The following is a 17258-nucleotide window of genomic DNA, read 5'->3' on the forward strand; positions in this document are numbered from 1 at the left end:
GTGGTCATTTCTTGGGTCCAGAAGTGGCACTCCACCATCTGCAGCTGCTCCGTGCATGCCGCCAACAGCCTTGAATTGGTTCTCATTATGTTCCACAGCACTCTGTCCTCCAAGAAATCGTCATGTTCCCCACTGTTTTGGTTTTTCTAGTGGCTTTGCAAATACTGCAAGATTATATCTGCTTGCAGTGCTCATGATGGTAGTGCAGAATGGTGCAGGCTCCATGGTTCTGTCAAAGATGGTAGACGGTAAGGGGGGCCATGTGGGTTTGTGGGATTTTGAGAAAAGGCACAAAAATTATGGGATGCAGGTGACATTATGGGAACTGAACCTGGGAATGGGCGACAGGGGATGGATCACTTGATGGTTACCTGTTCTGTTCATTCCCTCTATGGCACCTGGCATTGGCCACTGTCGGAAGACAGGATACTGGGCTAGATGGACCTTTGGTCTGACCCAGTATGGCTGTTCTTATGTTCTTAACAGAATAATATGTCCTGCAGAATCTTTTTCTCTTGCTCTATCTTTTTTTTACAGGTGATAAGTGAGATGGAGAAAACCGAAGTTGAGTTGATAATTAGAAGGGGGGGGGGAGGAATACCTTTTCACTTGTAAACTAAGAATGTTTGATACTTAAATAATTGGACATAAATATGGAACTCCACTATATGACATTTAGTCATTTTTCAGAGCAGAGCTGTGCTTAACAATGTAGATAGTCCATACTTTTGTTTGGCTTTCACACTGCAAGAAGCATGATTAGTGTCTTTACTTTGTATAGTCCGTATTGAGCTTGAAAATGAACTGATTTTTTTCTTGGTGCATCTAAAGACCTGTTGATAACTCTTTTAGGTACACAAAACTTGGCTATGCAGGAAATACGGAACCACAGTTCATTATTCCATCATGTAAGTAACTTTTGCCTCAGCTTCTGATGTACAAAGTTATTCATGAAAATGATGAGCAATAAATAATTTGCTTTTCAGATCTTAACTCAGTCTTCCAAGGTCTCTTGTCCATATTCACTATATCTGCATCTTTGACTCGAGTATAGCTAATGAAAACTCTTTCCTGCAGTTTGCCAGGACTATTCCTCATTAAATCAGTTTCTGGTTGCTATGACTGAGATGAAAAGAGCTCTAGTACCATTTCCTTCCTATCTCTATTGTTTTTCTGCCAGGATTCTGGCTTAGACAGAATACAAGGTACTTCCTCTTTACCTGACTCTGTGGTTACAGCTTGGGTAGTATGAGGGAGGCCTCTTGTCAATTTCAGTACTGAAATGCAGGTACCACTTGGCAGCAATGTGTATCCATCTTTATGCTGACTAGGACTCTAGACAGAGAAAAAAAAACAAATATTAAATAACAGTGTCCCTGGTTGGGAGTCTTATACAGTATACTCCTATATATCTGAACCTCCGCATTATCAGAATCCCTTCCTTGTCCCCCAGCATGAGATACATGCTGCAGAGGGCATAGAATTCATGTATCTCCTGCTGGGGGACAAGGAAGGGATTCTGATAATGTGGCGGTTTGGATAATAGAGCAGAGCCCCCAGCCAGACTGCGAGGAGGAGGAGGAGGAGGAGGAGGAGCAGGACAAACCCCTGGCTGCCAGGGAGGTCACCCTGGTGCTGAATGGCTCTTGCAGCAGTGCAGGGAGCCCGTTGCAGTCCAGCCGTCCGTGAGCAGGGTTGTGACAGCTGAGCTGCAGAGGGCTCCCTGTGCTGCTGCAGGCTGGTGATACCCAACCCCGGCCAGGTGCAAGATGTAAGCAGGGAGGCTGCAGTCCTAGTAGGGCAGAGCAGAGATCCCTGGCCAAGATTCTGCTTTGCCCTGCCAGGACTGCAGCCTTCTCTGCACCATGCTCCTGCAGGGATTGGGTATCACCAGCTCTGCGGCAGCACAGGGATCCCTCTGCAGTTCCACTGTCATGGCAGTGGGGCCGTGACACTGGAGCTGCAGAGAGCTTCCTGTGCTGCTGCTGAGCTGATGACACCTAATCCCTTCAGGCGCAAGGTGTGGGGAAAGGCTGCAGTCCTGGCGGGGCAGAGCAGAGACCCCTGGCCAGCACTGCAAGGAAAAGGAAGAGCTCCTGGCTGTGGGGGAGGCCACCCTGCAGCTGAATGGTTCCTGCCCTCTCAATTATCTGAATAAAATCCATAACCCCCACGCTATTCAGATAAGAGGAGGTTACTTACCTGTAACTGGAGGTTCTTCGAGATGTGTGGTCCCTATTTGTATTTCACTCAGGGTTATACACGTGCCCCTGGAGCTGGAGCTTTTCAAAGTAGTATTGCACGGGGATCAGAGCATGCGCCCCTGTCCTGCCTCCTGTTTTCACCCAAGGTGATAAAGAGTGGGGCGGACTGGCCACTTCTCCAGTTCCTTCTGCACCGTAGACCTACAGAGCTGTGGCAGAGGGGAAGGAGGGTGGGATTGGAATACAGATAGAGCCCACACATCTTGAAGAACCCCAGTTACAGGTAAGTAACCTCCTCTTCTTCAAGTGATGGTCCGAATTGTATTCCATTGAGGGTGATTGACAAGCAGTACTTAGAGAGGAGGAGGGTGTGAGGAAGATCGTCCTTTGTTCTGTAGTTCCGCTGCTGCACCGAATGAGGATAATGAGAGGAAAAGGTGTGTACCGAACTCCACGTGGCCTCCTTACATATGTTCATAAGGGGTTTGTCGTGGAGTGTGGCTGTGGTCGAGGCTTGTACTCTCATGGAATGGGCTTGTATCCTATCTGGTGGGGAGAGCCTTGACAAATGATAGCAGTGCGTAATGCACTCTGAGATCCACTTAGAGATTCTCTGGGTGGAAATGGCCTATCCTTTAATTCTCTCCGCTATGATGACAAATAGTCTGGGAGACTTCCAGAATGGCTTTGTCCCAGGGCCCTATGCACTTTGAGGGAATGAAGCCACTGTTCCTCATTCGAGGCATGTGGGTTTGGAAAGAAGGTAGGCAGATGTATGGGTTGGTTGAGGTGGAATTGGAAAAGCACCTTTGGCAGAAACTAGGGAAGCAGTTGTAGTAGACCTTGTCCTTATGGAACGCAGTAAAAGGGGGGTTTGCCATCATGGCTTCCAGCTCACCAGCCTTCCTCGCTGAGGTAATGGCAGCAAGGAAAGTGACCTTCATGGAGAGGGGGGAGAGAGAGAGGGCAGGAGGCCAGCGGTTCAAAGAGAGAGTTCACTAAAGAGATAAGGACCTATTGGGGAGCAATGGGCTGAATGAGTGGATATTTACATAAAAGACCCTTTCAGAATTGAGTGGTCAAGGTTTGGATAAAAAGCCCTTCCACTGGAGGATGGAAAGTGCTAATGGCTGCTGCATGCACTCTGATAGAGCAGAGAGCCAGTCCTAGGTTTTCATGTCGAGGAAATAGTCTCAGAGCACTTAGGGGATGCTCACAGCTTTGGGGGCAAGACCTTGCTGTTGGGACCAGGACTTATACCCTTTAAGGTCAGAAGGGACCATTGTGATCAAGTCTGACTTCCTGCACATTGTAGGCCACAGAACCTAACCCAGCCATTCCTAAAATAGACCCCTAAGCTCTGGTTGAGTTACTGAAGTCCTCAAATCATGGTTTAAAGACTTCAAGTTATAGAGAATTCAGCATTTACATTAGTTTAAATCTGCAAGTGACCCAGGCCCAATGCTGCAGAGGAAGGAGAACCCCACCCCTAAAGGTCTCTGTCAATCTGACCTGGAGGTGAAGCGTGTCCATTTGCCTGATAGGATCGCCTTGTGGAGTCCTTTCAGCTACTGGAGAGGATATCTTGCACTGCCAATGAGCATTCTTGTACAAATGGAAGTGTCTATCCAAAACCCATGCTGTCAGTTGTAGCGTCCATGGGTCTGGATGCCCGAGTCTGCCGTTGTTTTGTGTCCGTAGTTCCGGAAATGTCTGTTGCAGGAGTGGAGGTTATTTCAACAGACAGAGAAGATGAGGGAGCCAGAATTGTCGAGGTCAGAATGGAGTGATAAGAATGGCTGTCGCTTTCTCCTGCCAGAGTTTATGGAGGAAGCGGGATAGGAGTGTGGGTGGGTGGGTGGGGGAGGCGTAGTTCATCTGATCTGACCAATCCATGACCAGAGCATTGCCAGTGAGTGGGCACAGAGTCCTCCTGTGGAGCAATACTGGGTACATTTGGTGTTGGTGTGAGATGCAATGAGGTCTCTGGTGTACCCCAGTGACCAAAGATGTCCACGATTGTGTCGTGCAACTCCCCATAAGTTCCTGCTGAGAGAATCTGCAATCACATTCTAGGTGCCAGGCAGGTAGGCTGCTGGCAAAAGGATATGTGGTTTGATGCACCATTCCCAGGGGCAAATCGCTTCCATACACAGTGCTGGGGACCTCGTGCCCCCTTGTTTGTTTTTGAAGTATACTGTGGTGGTGGTGTCTGACATGATGAGGACGTGTCAATAGCAGATAGCTGGTAAGAACATGTGGCATTCTTTGTGTACTGCCCAAAGTTTGAGAATGTTTGTGCATCCTGGCCTCTTGTGTGGTTCAGGTGTCTTGTGTCATATGATCTCCAGTGTGAGTGCCCCAGCCTGAGAGTGACGCATCTGTTATGACTGTCATGGTCGGCGAGGATGGGAGGAAGGGCATCCCGGAGCAGACTTGTATTGGGTCTGTCCACCATTGAAGAGAAGAGATGATTTCTGGTGGAAAGTTGAGCATAGTGCATAAGGGAATAAACTCTTTGCAGCCACAGCTGTAGACAGTGAAGGTGCAGGCGGGTGAAGGACGTGATATATGTACACACCACCATGTGCCCTAGGATGGAGAGGTAAGTCCTGGCCGAGACAGAAGGGTTGGACTTTATCCGTGCTGTTTGCTCCAGTAGGCTCTGGAATCTGTCTTGTGGCAGTTAAGCTCAGGCAGAGGTCGAATTGATGCGAGCTCCTATGAATTCCAGGGGCCGAGTATGGTGCAAGGTTGATTTTTCAACGTTCTTGCTCACTCCTAGGGAGGAGAAGAGTAGAAGAAGCTGGGATGTGCATGCTTCCATGGCTCCTGGCTAGGCCACAATGCGGGGTCTGTAGCACGGATACTGGTTGATCTGGACGGAGGCTCCAGGGTACGGGGAGTGCTCTTGTATTGCTCAGACTGATGTATGGGGATGGTTCCTGGCCAGGATCCGACTTTGGGCCCATGGGGTGCTTCTTGAGGTGGAGAGCTCAGCCTTCCTGTGTACGGGCTGTGAAGGAGAGGCAGATACTGCCATGTGGCCTTCCCCCAAACAGCATAAACAGCCTTGGTGTTCGTTGCTGATGGAAAACGAGTGAGGGCAGGAAGCACAGGCTTTGAATCCTGGCATCTTCAGCATAAACCATACCCAGACCTGGGAGCTGCGTGGGGGTAAAGGGAGGAAGAATGTTTGGGGAGAAAAACTGCTGAAGCGGCATCACAAATCCTTAATTATAAAAAATACTAGGAATTACCAAAGTACAACGAAAAACAATAAAATTTTAACTAATGAATGAAAATAAGAACTGTTTTTGTAAAATTTTTTGAAAATGCGTCACTAACAATGAGAGGGCAGCAGAAGCTCCAGCTTGGACCATGTGGCCGTGAGAAGGAACTGGAGACATGGACGATCTTTCCCACCCTTTATCGCCTCAGGAGAAACTATAAGGCAATACAAGAGCGCATGTGTGGACCGCCAGGCAATACTACTTTGAACAGCTCTGCAGGCATGGTGCATGTGCATAACTCTCAATAGAATACAATAGGGACCATCACTCGAAGAAGAATCAGGAATATACTGCACCACTTTTTGTGGTGCATACATGCTGTGCCCATAGCATATTAAAATGATCTCATTATTTGGATTTGCTATTTTTTTTATTGACCCATATTAACACCAAAAATTTTCAAATCTAAATTTGATACCTTTCTAAACTCCATTGATTTTAGTTTTCCTTTATGTCAGTAATGTCTTGTAGTCTTGTATCTTAAGCTTAAAAACTTTGTATGGACTACATATTGCCTTAAATTTGAGGTGCTAATTATGCTTCTGCTATATTTGAAAAGGTTTATGGGACTTTGTTCAGTTAACCTAACAAAACATCTAGTTTTCTAATGTCCACCGTATTTTTTTGCCTGTCTCGAATGCTGACTTTTTTTTTTGGATAGATGCTACAAGGTAAGGAAGTATTAAATAAACCCAGAGGTCCAAGGAAGTAACTGGGGAAGCACTCTCTATCAGAACTACAGTGCAGTAACTATGTAGTTTAGTTAACATAGTTTTAAGTGTTAAAGCAATTTTCTAAATCAAGAGTTTATAAAGATATATGTATGTGTTGTGCTAAATAGGTTTATGTATTTACCATATGGTAGAAAATATTTCCCATAACTATTAATTTAATATAAATCCTGCTTTTGTCAACTGGAATATTTTGTGGGGGTCTGTGTATGTTTCTGAAAGAAGTTTTCAAACTGAAGAATCCTTTGGCATAATACTATTAAAAGCATTCTTAAGTGATTATTCTACATACTGCCTGTTCTCCATTATAAGTTGTTGAGTGTGTGATTCTGGCTTACTGAAACAAGATTGTAAATAAACAGGCTACATTTTTTTCTGTTTTTATTTATAGTTTGCCCTAGATTTCTTGCTGCTTAATCTTTCTGTCTACACTAGCCTTCTGCTAGTGATTTTAGTGATAGGTGCCTCCTGCTAAAAGCAAGCATGAATGTCTCAATAGGCTTCTCTGTAGGGCTGCAAATTGATTTTTTTTCTACCAGCCAGAATAATGGCTCAGTAATTTAATGTTTTCGAATATTTTCTTCATGCTCCCACTTCCTCCCCTTTCTCTTAATTCTCCAACTTGCCTGGTATATTGAGACCCAGAAAAACCTGTCATTTCCTCACTTCAGGAGTGCCTGCTGGATTGGAAATCAAAAGTATACAGTTCTCTTGAGCGCTGTACTTGGTAATGGGTTAAATTTTTAAAGTGGTGTGAGTGAGTGAGAGGGGATTTGGTCGCAACTCCCACTGATGTTAATTGGAGATAAGTGACCAAATCCCCTGCACTGCACTGAAGATGTTCCCTAACATATTAGTGTGTCAGCTTATCACTTCCTACATTCCAGTCTTTGTTTTTGAGAAAAGAAGCCTTGTTTGCTTTATTTAAAGCAGGAAAGGGGAACACTTAACACCTCACATTGTTCTATGTTTAGAAAAGGAGTTTCATTTTCAATGTATTCTTTTGTGATGGATTATTTATTTATTTAGGTATTGCAATCAGAGAGTCACCAAAAGTAGGCGACCAAGCCCAGAGGAGAGTATTGAAGGGAGTTGATGATCTAGACTTCTTCATAGGAGATGAAGCCATAGATAAACCTACCTATGCTACAAAAGTAAGAATATATAATGAAGCTTTAAACATCTTTCAGACATCTTTTTGAATTGACTCTATATTTTTATTATTGTAGATCGTTTAAATGCCTGTCAAGAAGATTTGAAATAAACACTTATCTGAAGTTTGCTATCATTAAGTATACTAGTCATTGAAGTTGCAGAATGAAAGGATTGAATTTAGTTGGCTTCAGTTTAGCATGTGCAAATTTGGTTGGTTGGCCTCGTTTAAAATAGTTGTTCTACCAATGCTTTAGCAACAGTTGATGACAGATCCATTTTGGGAGGGTCCATTAATACAATGCACTTGCTTTTCCCCTGTAATGTCAGTAGCTAATATAGTCATAGATACCAAATCTTTTTATTTCCTCTTGCCGAAAATTATATGGGACTTATATTAATGATAAAATTACTGACTATTTTGGTGCTGATCAGTTTGCTTTGAGAAATGTCAGAACATGTCCCCTGGCCACTGGCCCCTGTGCACAGGGTCATCCTATAAGTCCATTTCTCTGTGAGTCAGTTTTTCTTTTTCCTGTAAAGGATCCTTTTCTGTGGGGGATTAATGAAGTAAGGTATAAGTTAAATATTCATAAAATACATTTCCGATATTAGTTTCTTATATATTAGATTAAGCACCAACTGTGTGCTGGGCACTAAACAAAATGCAAAGATAGCCCCTGCTTATAGGAACCTATGGTCTAAAATAATATACTGAAGTCTTGGTTTGTCTTCTTACCTCTGATCATTCATAGATTGCAAAATGCTTACAAAGGATCAGAAGTATCATTATCCCTAGTTTACAGATGGGGTAACTGATGCACAGGGAGGTGAAGTGCCTTGCCCAGGTCACACAGTAAAGTAGTGGCAGAACTAAGACTAGAACCTAGGTCTTCTGACTCCCAGTCCAGTCCCCTATCCACAAACAGAATCATGAGAGATCCAGGAGAGGATGATGACTTAAAAATTATTGGCTTTCTTTTAAAAGTAGAACAGTGACACACCGTTTCTATAGGCGAGTATTTATGGTTCTCATAGATACTAGGATTTTGCTTCCCGTGTTCATTGTATTGTTACCTACTGGCTCATACATTGACATGTTTAAAATGTTCTCTTGCTTCAGTGGCCCATACGACACGGTCTTGTTGAAGACTGGGATCTCATGGAGAGATTCATGGAGCAAGTAATTTTTAAATATCTTCGCGCTGAACCCGAGGATCATTACTTTTTAATGGTGAGTAATAGAACTGGGTAAGAAAATGCTTCCACAAATGGGAGATGGTATAATTGTGGTGGATAACATTCAAGTAGGTTTTGTTATGTATATAAAGCCTAGAAGCCTTTTGTAACTTTTCATTTTTTTTATTGTTATAGAAATAATATATAAAATCACATTAGAGCCAGTTTCCAGTACACTTCTGAAACAGGCTTCTTGGTTTGGGCTTTATTTTTTTAAAAAAGCTTTGGATGGTTTGATTGAATTACAGATGCTGCTTAAAATAATTGGCTGACTTCAGTCAAACAAAATAAAGCATTACAGTGAAATAGGGGGAAATGTCACTTAGCAATATGCTGTATGTTAGCAATCATGTGCACAATTATGTATTACCTTCTGTGAAAGGTTTCTGTTGAAGATGAAATTAGTTACTTAATGCAAAATGCTTTTTTAAAAATCAGTGGGTTTGCATAGGAGGAGATAAATATAAAGAATACATAATTCATAGCTGGATTTTTTTTTAAATAAAGACCACTGTTAAGTAGTTAAGGTCCCAAATTGGATCAGCCTTGAAACTTGTTCACCACTAAACATCAGGCTGTTTATATGAATTGTTTGGAAAGATGGTTGTAATTTATTATACTAGGTAGTTGTATGCAACCAGATTTCCTTGTTTGTTTTGCATGATTCCACATAATCTAATTTTAGTTTATTTTAAAATTAATGCACATTCTTTCATCTGTTTTCCTTGGTAATTCATCCCCTCCCAGGTAGGAGTAGCAGCGATGTGAAGAATCCTTAGACGTTAAGTCTGCTCCCTGTACATAATGCAGATTATCCCTTATACACCAGTCTTGCAAACACACATACACTGTGTTTAACTTTATTATGGTGAGTAGTCCTATTGAGATCAATGGGACCACTTACGGTAGGAAAGTTAGGCAGTTGCATAAGTGTTTGCAGGATCAGTTTCTTACTCTGGATGTGTTTCCTCCTTACATGTACTTATATGTCAAAGTCATACTACTTATTGTGCTCACAGTGTCATTTCTGTTCACATGTCAAACCAAACTTTTTTCCTAATCATCAGTAATTTTTCAAAGAAATGTTAACAACCATGTTGTGGAAGGTTGGGTCTGTGTCTACCCGCCAAAGAGTAAATGGATCAGATCTATTTACCTGGGACTTATTTGGGATTCTTGAGCGCACTTATAAACTGAAAAATTGGTTACTGCTGCATCAGGAGCCAATTTTAATAAAAGTCTGAACTGCATTTGATATTTAATAAGGTGACTTTTCTTTACAGACAGAACCTCCACTGAACACTCCAGAAAACAGAGAGTATCTTGCAGAAATCATGTTTGAATCTTTTAACGTACCAGGACTTTACATTGCTGTTCAGGTGAACAAAGTGAATCTATACTTCTAAAGTACAGTATAGCTGGAGTATGTATGGTCTTCTGCAAGCATATACCTGAAATGTTTGAAGCAGGATCTTCTAAGATTATCTGTTAACATGTTCTATCCATATCTAAATATTAACTTTGTTTCTTATCTAGGCAGTGTTGGCCTTAGCCGCATCTTGGACTTCACGGCAGGTTGGCGAACGTACATTAACAGGAATAGTCATTGACAGTGGTGATGGAGTAACACATGTAATTCCTGTGGTAGGTGGTAGGATGCAGTTTAAGATCTTAAATTGTTTGTGTGACTGAAAGTTTTCTTGGTCTTCAGTTAATAGACCAATTTTATTTTTTCCAGATTTTGTGGATATTAATGGTGACACTGTGGAGGAGTAGTGGAGGTTAGGGAAAAGGAATGTGTATATATAATGTGTTAAAGGGACACTGTCATATTAATTTTAGGACCAAATTATAGATAATGCATTAGAAATTTATGCAATAGAAGATATGTAACTATAAATCAGATTTTTAAAATTTTAAACTTTATAGTGGTGATATTTTACATAAAAAAGTCAGCATTTTTCAAATGAGTCTTCATAATGTGGTTACAGTAGTTGTGGTTTTGGAAAAAATTGAAATCCAAGTTCATTAAATACCATTACTGCTCTTTCTCTTTGAGGTCAGTAAGAACTGCCATACTGGCTCAGACCAATAGGTCCCTCTAGCCCAGTATCCTGTCTTCCAATATGAAGGCCATGAAAAAGGAGCCAATATGCCTATTGGAGATTCCTATTCTTGTATAAATCCTGTCCACACATCCTGCTGTATCCAAAATTTTCCCATGACCAATATTTGTTAATACTGCTCAAATTTGGAAAGTTGGTCAGTGTAGTGGATATTCTCACATGATGGAGAGATTTCATCTTTGCCTGAATGTGTAGCACTTTTCTGTGTGTTGAGTTCCATATCCAAAAAGTTTTTGGCTGGACATTTGTATAGTATTCTACCTTTCACATATGGGGTATTTCCTTATGCTATTCTAAAAAAAATTAGAGTGCACGTTACTTGTGTGAAACAAATGCAAGCTTATATAAATACAACACAAGCATCTAGTCAATTTCTAATTGTCTAAACCTCTCAGGATACAAAGATGTAATCATTATTTATGCACTCTAATTTCTGTTCCAATTATGCCATCCAGTATATTTGCGAAACAGGTAATGTGCCTGAATGACATCTAAGTACTGCAATATATTATAGTGCTGTGGGCTCCATTAACATTTTTAAGCTTATTGCATGTTGGTAGTTATCTATACCCTGCAGTATTTGCTATACGGAACTTAAAATGGGAACTATTAGAAACAACACAAGCTTGCCATATGAATGGTCATTGCTGTGTTTACTATTACTAGCTATGGCCAATATATTACCCTGTTCCTTTTTCTCTTGTCTTTATTTATTACCTTTTTCACGATGCATTTTAAAACATCACTTTTCCTTACTGTGTTTTTTGGTCACTTTCCCTTCCTTTAATAGTTTTTGTTGTTGTTTCTTCGGTATTTTTTGTAACCTTTGTTCTTCTCTATCCATTTTTCAGTCTCTCATGCAGGTTACCTACTTTCTCTTCTCATGAATACTTTTGCCTTTTTAGATCATTCCTGAAAAAGACCTCATAGTTGGAACGTCTCTATCTTCAGCATGCATTTAAGATTATCCTTTAACTTTTTTTTTTTTTTTTTTACATTCACTGCTGATTTTTGTATTAGATAATATTAAGCAGCATCAGTTCTGCAAATAGTAATCAAGGGCCTTAGAAAGTAGCATCTAGCATCATTAGGGTTTACAAATTTGAGGTCACTTTGAAAGGTGCCAAAATTTCACTTTTCGTTTTTTTTAAAAAACCCAAGAAGCTGCTGGGGAAAAAATGAAATTATATTCTGCTGTTAACTTTTGGTACTTCATACACCAGCTTTTTCTAAGCATTTTTTTTCCATAGGCAGAAGGTTATGTAATTGGAAGTTGCATCAAACATATCCCTATTGCAGGTAGAGATATTACATATTTCATTCAGCAGATCCTAAGGGAGAGGGAGGTAGGAATTCCCCCTGAACAGTCTCTGGAGACAGCAAAAGCCATAAAGGTAAAAATTTGATGTGAAATTTACCTTTCTTTTAAGAGAGGTAGATTTTTGTTTTTTGTTTTAACATATTGCCAGTGACCCTTTTTACATATACAAATATAGGAATTGTCTAACTATACTTTTCCTTCTATTTAAGTTCTTCACAAAATGAGGGGGAAAAGATGTAAAGCGGAAACCAGGAGAAATATGAATAATTATCAAGCAAGACTTTTCTTTAGAATTAATATGTACGTGTTTTAAAGGTGAAATTGGGATTTGATTCAGGCTTTAGTGTTTGCTTCAAATTTGAACTATGCTAGTTAAGAAAATTCTCCATAAAACCTCGACCTCTGAGTCTTGCATATATTGCATAATATTACTGGGATGATCACCAGGGATATCTCAGTGGTTTGACCGTTGGCCTGCTAAACCCAGGGTTGTGAGTTCAATTCTTGAGGGAGCCATTTAGAGATCGGGGCAAAAATTGGGGATTGGTCCTGCTTTGAGCAGGAGGTTGGACTAGATGACCTCCTGAGGTCCCTTCCAACCCTGATATTCTATGATTCTATGAAATGCATACAGGTGGAGCGATTTCAGAGACATTCCATGTAAGTTAAGGAGTTTGCCAGTGCGGAGCCCCATTGAAATTAATGGGGTCTTGTGCATCTCTTAATGCAGGATTGGGGGCCTTACCAATTGATTATGTAGGACTTTTCCTGACCAGTCTGTTCCTTAAGAATAAGTTTAGAATTGTAAGAACAGTAGTTACCAAATGTGAATCGTAGGTTAATAGATTTAGACCTTGCTTTTGATTCTCCAATTAAGTAATTTTCATTGTTTTTCTGAAATATTCCGTAATGTATTTAATAATTACGTATGATCATTTTAGGCAACTTTTAATGCATGGTATTTCTTTACAGGAAAAATATTGTTACATTTGCCCTGACATAGTAAAAGAATTTGCCAAATATGATATAAATCCACAAAAATGGATCAAACAGTACACAGGCATCAATGCAATCAACAAAAATAAATTCATTATAGATATTGGTTATGAAAGGTTTCTTGGACCTGAAATTTTCTTTCATCCTGAGGTAAGAAACAGTGCCTAGCATTGCATTTTTATTTTTTTTGTAAAAAAAAGTGCAATATAATTCTTGATGCAAGAGCACCACCTTGTGGAAATTATAAATACCAGTAAGCTTTGTCTGAGAGGGCTGGAAGACTTGTGGTTAATATATGCACAGACGCACAATAATAGGTAGATAACTGCCTAATCTTTTGTTTTTCCTGTTGAGGTATATAATGTCTAAATCTTTCAGTTTTTCAGAAACATAAACTAAAACAAAAAACATTTACCTGAAATCTCAGATCTTGACTGAGGCTTTTTTCTTTTTTTTTTTAAATACTGGTTTAAATTAGCAAACTTCATGAATTATATACAGCATATTTAGTTGTATAGTCAAACCCTTTGAACATCACTCCTGCTTATAGCAATTTACCAGAAGTAGTATTTTAATTCTTGGACACTTATATTTGAGGTGCCTTTTAGGTAAGGAAACTCCAATAAACAGATCCTATTATAGTGACTGTCCTTGTAAAACTGAAGGCCAAATTCATCCTTGAATCAAGTCTCTTAAAATTGGTTGTCATTAAGCAGGTCTGAGTATATTTAAAATTACCATTGATTGTATAAGCATAACTGACATGTCATGTTTCCCACCTAACAAACAACCCGCACAGCAAGTAGTTCACTTGCGAGAGCTGCGTCAAGTAGGCCCCCCATGGCAGGGGAAAGAACCCAGTTTATATGACTCAGACAGATGGCTTACAGGGCGAAGGCTAGGAAGCAGAGATGCTCACTTTCTTCCAGGCAGACAGCCTGTGGAGTGTATCCTGTAGGTGGTAGGTAGGCTCCTGCAAAAGACCCTGGGTGAGGGGAAAAGGACATAATCGATATGTTGAACTTGTGTTAAACAACTTAATCTGAAAAAATAAAACTGAACCCAGAAAGGAAAGGGATGGCAATCCTGTGGCTGGAAAGGGTTTTCTGGTGCATGGTTCAGTGAGTTAGCCCACCTGCTTGAAGTCATGGAGTATACTGCAGTGATTCTGGACTATGCTAAAGCATCTATCCACCCTGAAAACACTTACTCTTCCTGCTGGGTGTATCTCGTTTAGCGCTCTTATAGGGTACACAGAAGGGTTTTTTTGACATCCAAACTTTAAATACAAAAAACCCAGAACCCTTTCAACATCTGTGCAAATGCTACATGTTTGGTGTAAAGTCAATCATGATCAAAATTGGAGAGATACTGAACATACAGCTAGATCCAAGCTGCAACATGATCAGGAAAGAATAGAATAATGCTGGCTATGGCAGTTGTGGAGATCTGGTACTGACAAACACAAAAATCATATATCTAAAGAGGGGAAAAACAACAGGTGCAAAATGTGGGGGAATTTAATGTAACAGCTGCATCCATCCCCATTAAAGAAACGTTTATTTTCATCTTGTCTCATTAATACTGCCCGAATGTTACTAATGTATGTCACCAAAAAGTGTTATAATTGGAAGGAAAAGTTGGCCCATAAGGGAATCTCTGAGAAATGGGTGAAACTTTTTCATATTGTGGACACGTGTCGTTTTATGTGTTGGTACTGGCTTCAGACAGCACCTCTAAGTCCATATTCATCCCTAGCATCTGAGTGAAGGGCTGTGATCCTTGAAAGTCCTAAGATCTCTGCTCACTTAATTTTTTAAAGTGTTTTTAATCATTCTTCAGGCCCCTACCCTACATTATTACAAAGACGTGGCAGGCTGGGTGTAGTTCCCTCTGGAGCCTTCTAGCACTGATCTTGACATGCCAGGAGGCCAAGTGCACTGCCTGCACTACTCCAGAATCCGGGAGCAAAGAACCACTGTTGAATATCTGATCCCTACCCCAGATTGAATTGGGTTGGCATGCCAGCTGAATGTGTCAATTCTGTTAAAACACAAAACAAAACTAAACAAAAATGCTTCAGTCCATTCATGCCACACCGTGGTGCAGGGTCTGCAAGAAACATATCCTGTGACATTTTTAATAAACACACCACAGATGGTCCCAGCTGTGGTGAAATGCTTTATTTTCATCTATTGGAGTGACTTGATCACTGACTTGTAACTCTGTATTACTTTGCTACATGTGAGCAAAGTCTATAATTAATTTAGGCTGCAAGCTACTGGTGTGTAGTGCTTGTGTACACATACTCGTGCCGTCTCTCATCGAGCTAGAGCAAGTATAAATAGCGATGTAGCTGTGGGAGCGTGGGGAGTGGTAGTAAAGAGACAGCAGAGCCATGCCGACTACGTATCCTTGGTTTCAAGAAGATTTGTATTCAGCACGGTTCAGCCGTACCTCTGCTGCCACTACTAGTGTTACTGTGTCTACCCTACTGTTTATACTCTCGCTAGCTCAGTGATGGCCAGCTCAAGTATGTGCATGTGAGCAGTGGAATCACAGCCCTAGCTCGTAGTGTAAGACAGCCTTAGAAAAATCATGTCCATTAAGTCTAACTTACATAAAGATATTGGGACACTTGAATATTTGGATACCAGGCCATTTGGCTCTTCAATTTTAGAGGACATTAGCCAGGTTTGCATTTAACCAAGTGTGTGCTTGGGCATGTACAGATAACAAGACTTGTTTTACCTTTTTTTTAAAGGGAATTTAAACTAATGTTAATGCAGTGTTGTAGTGATCCATGCTAACATTGTGGCTCTCTGACCGCTCTAGTGGCCAGAACATTTATTATAGATTTGAGTCTGCTACTGCCTCTGAGCTAGTGGACCTTATTCATTAGCTCAGTAAACTTTTAGATCCAGAGATCCCATGTTCAATCCCTGCAGATAGCGGAAGAGCAGCATTGTTACATTTAGGGTTAAGATGTCTAGCACTGAAGTCAGAAAATTCCAAATCTCTCTCCTGCCTCAACGTTAATCTATCCATGCTGCATATGTTATATCTTCTTCTGTCCCTCTTCCTTAAATGTAAATGCTATTAATATGCGCAATATGGCTGAGTTTAATATTGCGGAAGAGCTCATAATTAATTTCCTAAAGCATGAGTGCTTGATTTCTCAATCTTAATTTTTTATACGTCCTATATATATATATATATATATACATACACACACACACACACACACACACAGTTGAACTTTAGATTGTGTATGTTTACATATCTGCTGATATACCCTCTTGATATACAACTCTATTGGCTGTGAAATACACGATTTGGAGTTGAGGCAGGGCAAATATTAAGATTAGTGTAAAGATTTGGAGAGTGAAATAAAGCCTATATTTTACTACAACAGTAAAAAATGTTAACACCTCTGTGGCATTATTTCCCTTTTATTTATATAGAGGAGTTTATTTTGGTCATTACAAGTACATACCATATTTAATAAGTAGAAGCAACATCAGCCCCTGTGAATTTTTTACAGAAAAATGTTGCTGTAACATATTGTTCATGGAAATTAACTCCAGAGTCCTCTCATGTCATTTGTATGTCTGTCTTCTACTTCTTTTAGCTTGCTAATCCAGATTTTATGGAATCCATTTCGGATGTAGTTGATGAAGTTATACAGAACTGTCCCATTGATGTTCGTCGTCCATTATATAAGGTATGGTCTTTTTGTGGTAAGACTGACTCACTTCACCTGAAAATTAAAGGCCCATATTCTCACAATGAACTATTTAATTATGTAAGTACCTTTCCCATCTGGTATGGGAAAGGCAAACTCTAGGTATAAGTACTACACATCTACCCCGATATAATGCTGTCCCCGGGAGCCAAAAAATCTTACCGTGTTATAGGTGAAACCGTGTTATATCGAACTTGCTTTGATCTGCCGGAGCACGCAGCCCCGCCCCCCTGGAGCGCTGCTTTACCACGTTGTATCCGAATTCGTGTTATATTGGGTCGCGTTATGTCGGGGTAGAGGTGTACTAGAAAAAAACTTCTTTGGGGAATCCAAATAACTTGGATTTCTCATTGAAAGGTACTTAGTATTTACTGCTTTTCATTTTTGAAGCACTTGAATTCTTGCAACAGCCATGTGAAATCGGTAAGTGTTATCTTCATGTTACCAATGG

General features: G+C 40.5%; 1 protein-coding gene across 7 annotated transcripts in view; it reads left to right on the plus strand.

Moving 5' to 3' along the window:
- ACTR3B (actin related protein 3B) overlaps positions 1–17258 on the plus strand; it is a 45652-nt gene that overhangs the window by 12752 nt on the left and 15642 nt on the right. For 2 of the 7 annotated variants that reach the window (XM_024100874.3, XM_005297188.4), the window contains exons 2-9: positions 853–908; positions 7258–7382; positions 8504–8614; positions 9903–9998; positions 10156–10263; positions 11996–12139; positions 13039–13212; positions 16694–16786. In XM_024100874.3, coding sequence (XP_023956642.1) covers positions 853–908; positions 7258–7382; positions 8504–8614; positions 9903–9998; positions 10156–10263; positions 11996–12139; positions 13039–13212; positions 16694–16786 — 907 coding nt within the window. The remainder of the gene's footprint in view (positions 1–852; positions 909–7257; positions 7383–8503; positions 8615–9902; positions 9999–10155; positions 10264–11995; positions 12140–13038; positions 13213–16693; positions 16787–17258) is intronic. The other 5 variants (XM_024100878.3, XM_065582721.1, XM_024100876.3 and 2 more) reach the window with 4 other exon arrangements.

Source organism: Chrysemys picta, chromosome 2, assembly GCF_011386835.1.
Source record: "Chrysemys picta bellii isolate R12L10 chromosome 2, ASM1138683v2, whole genome shotgun sequence".
NCBI lineage: Eukaryota > Metazoa > Chordata > Testudines > Emydidae > Chrysemys > Chrysemys picta.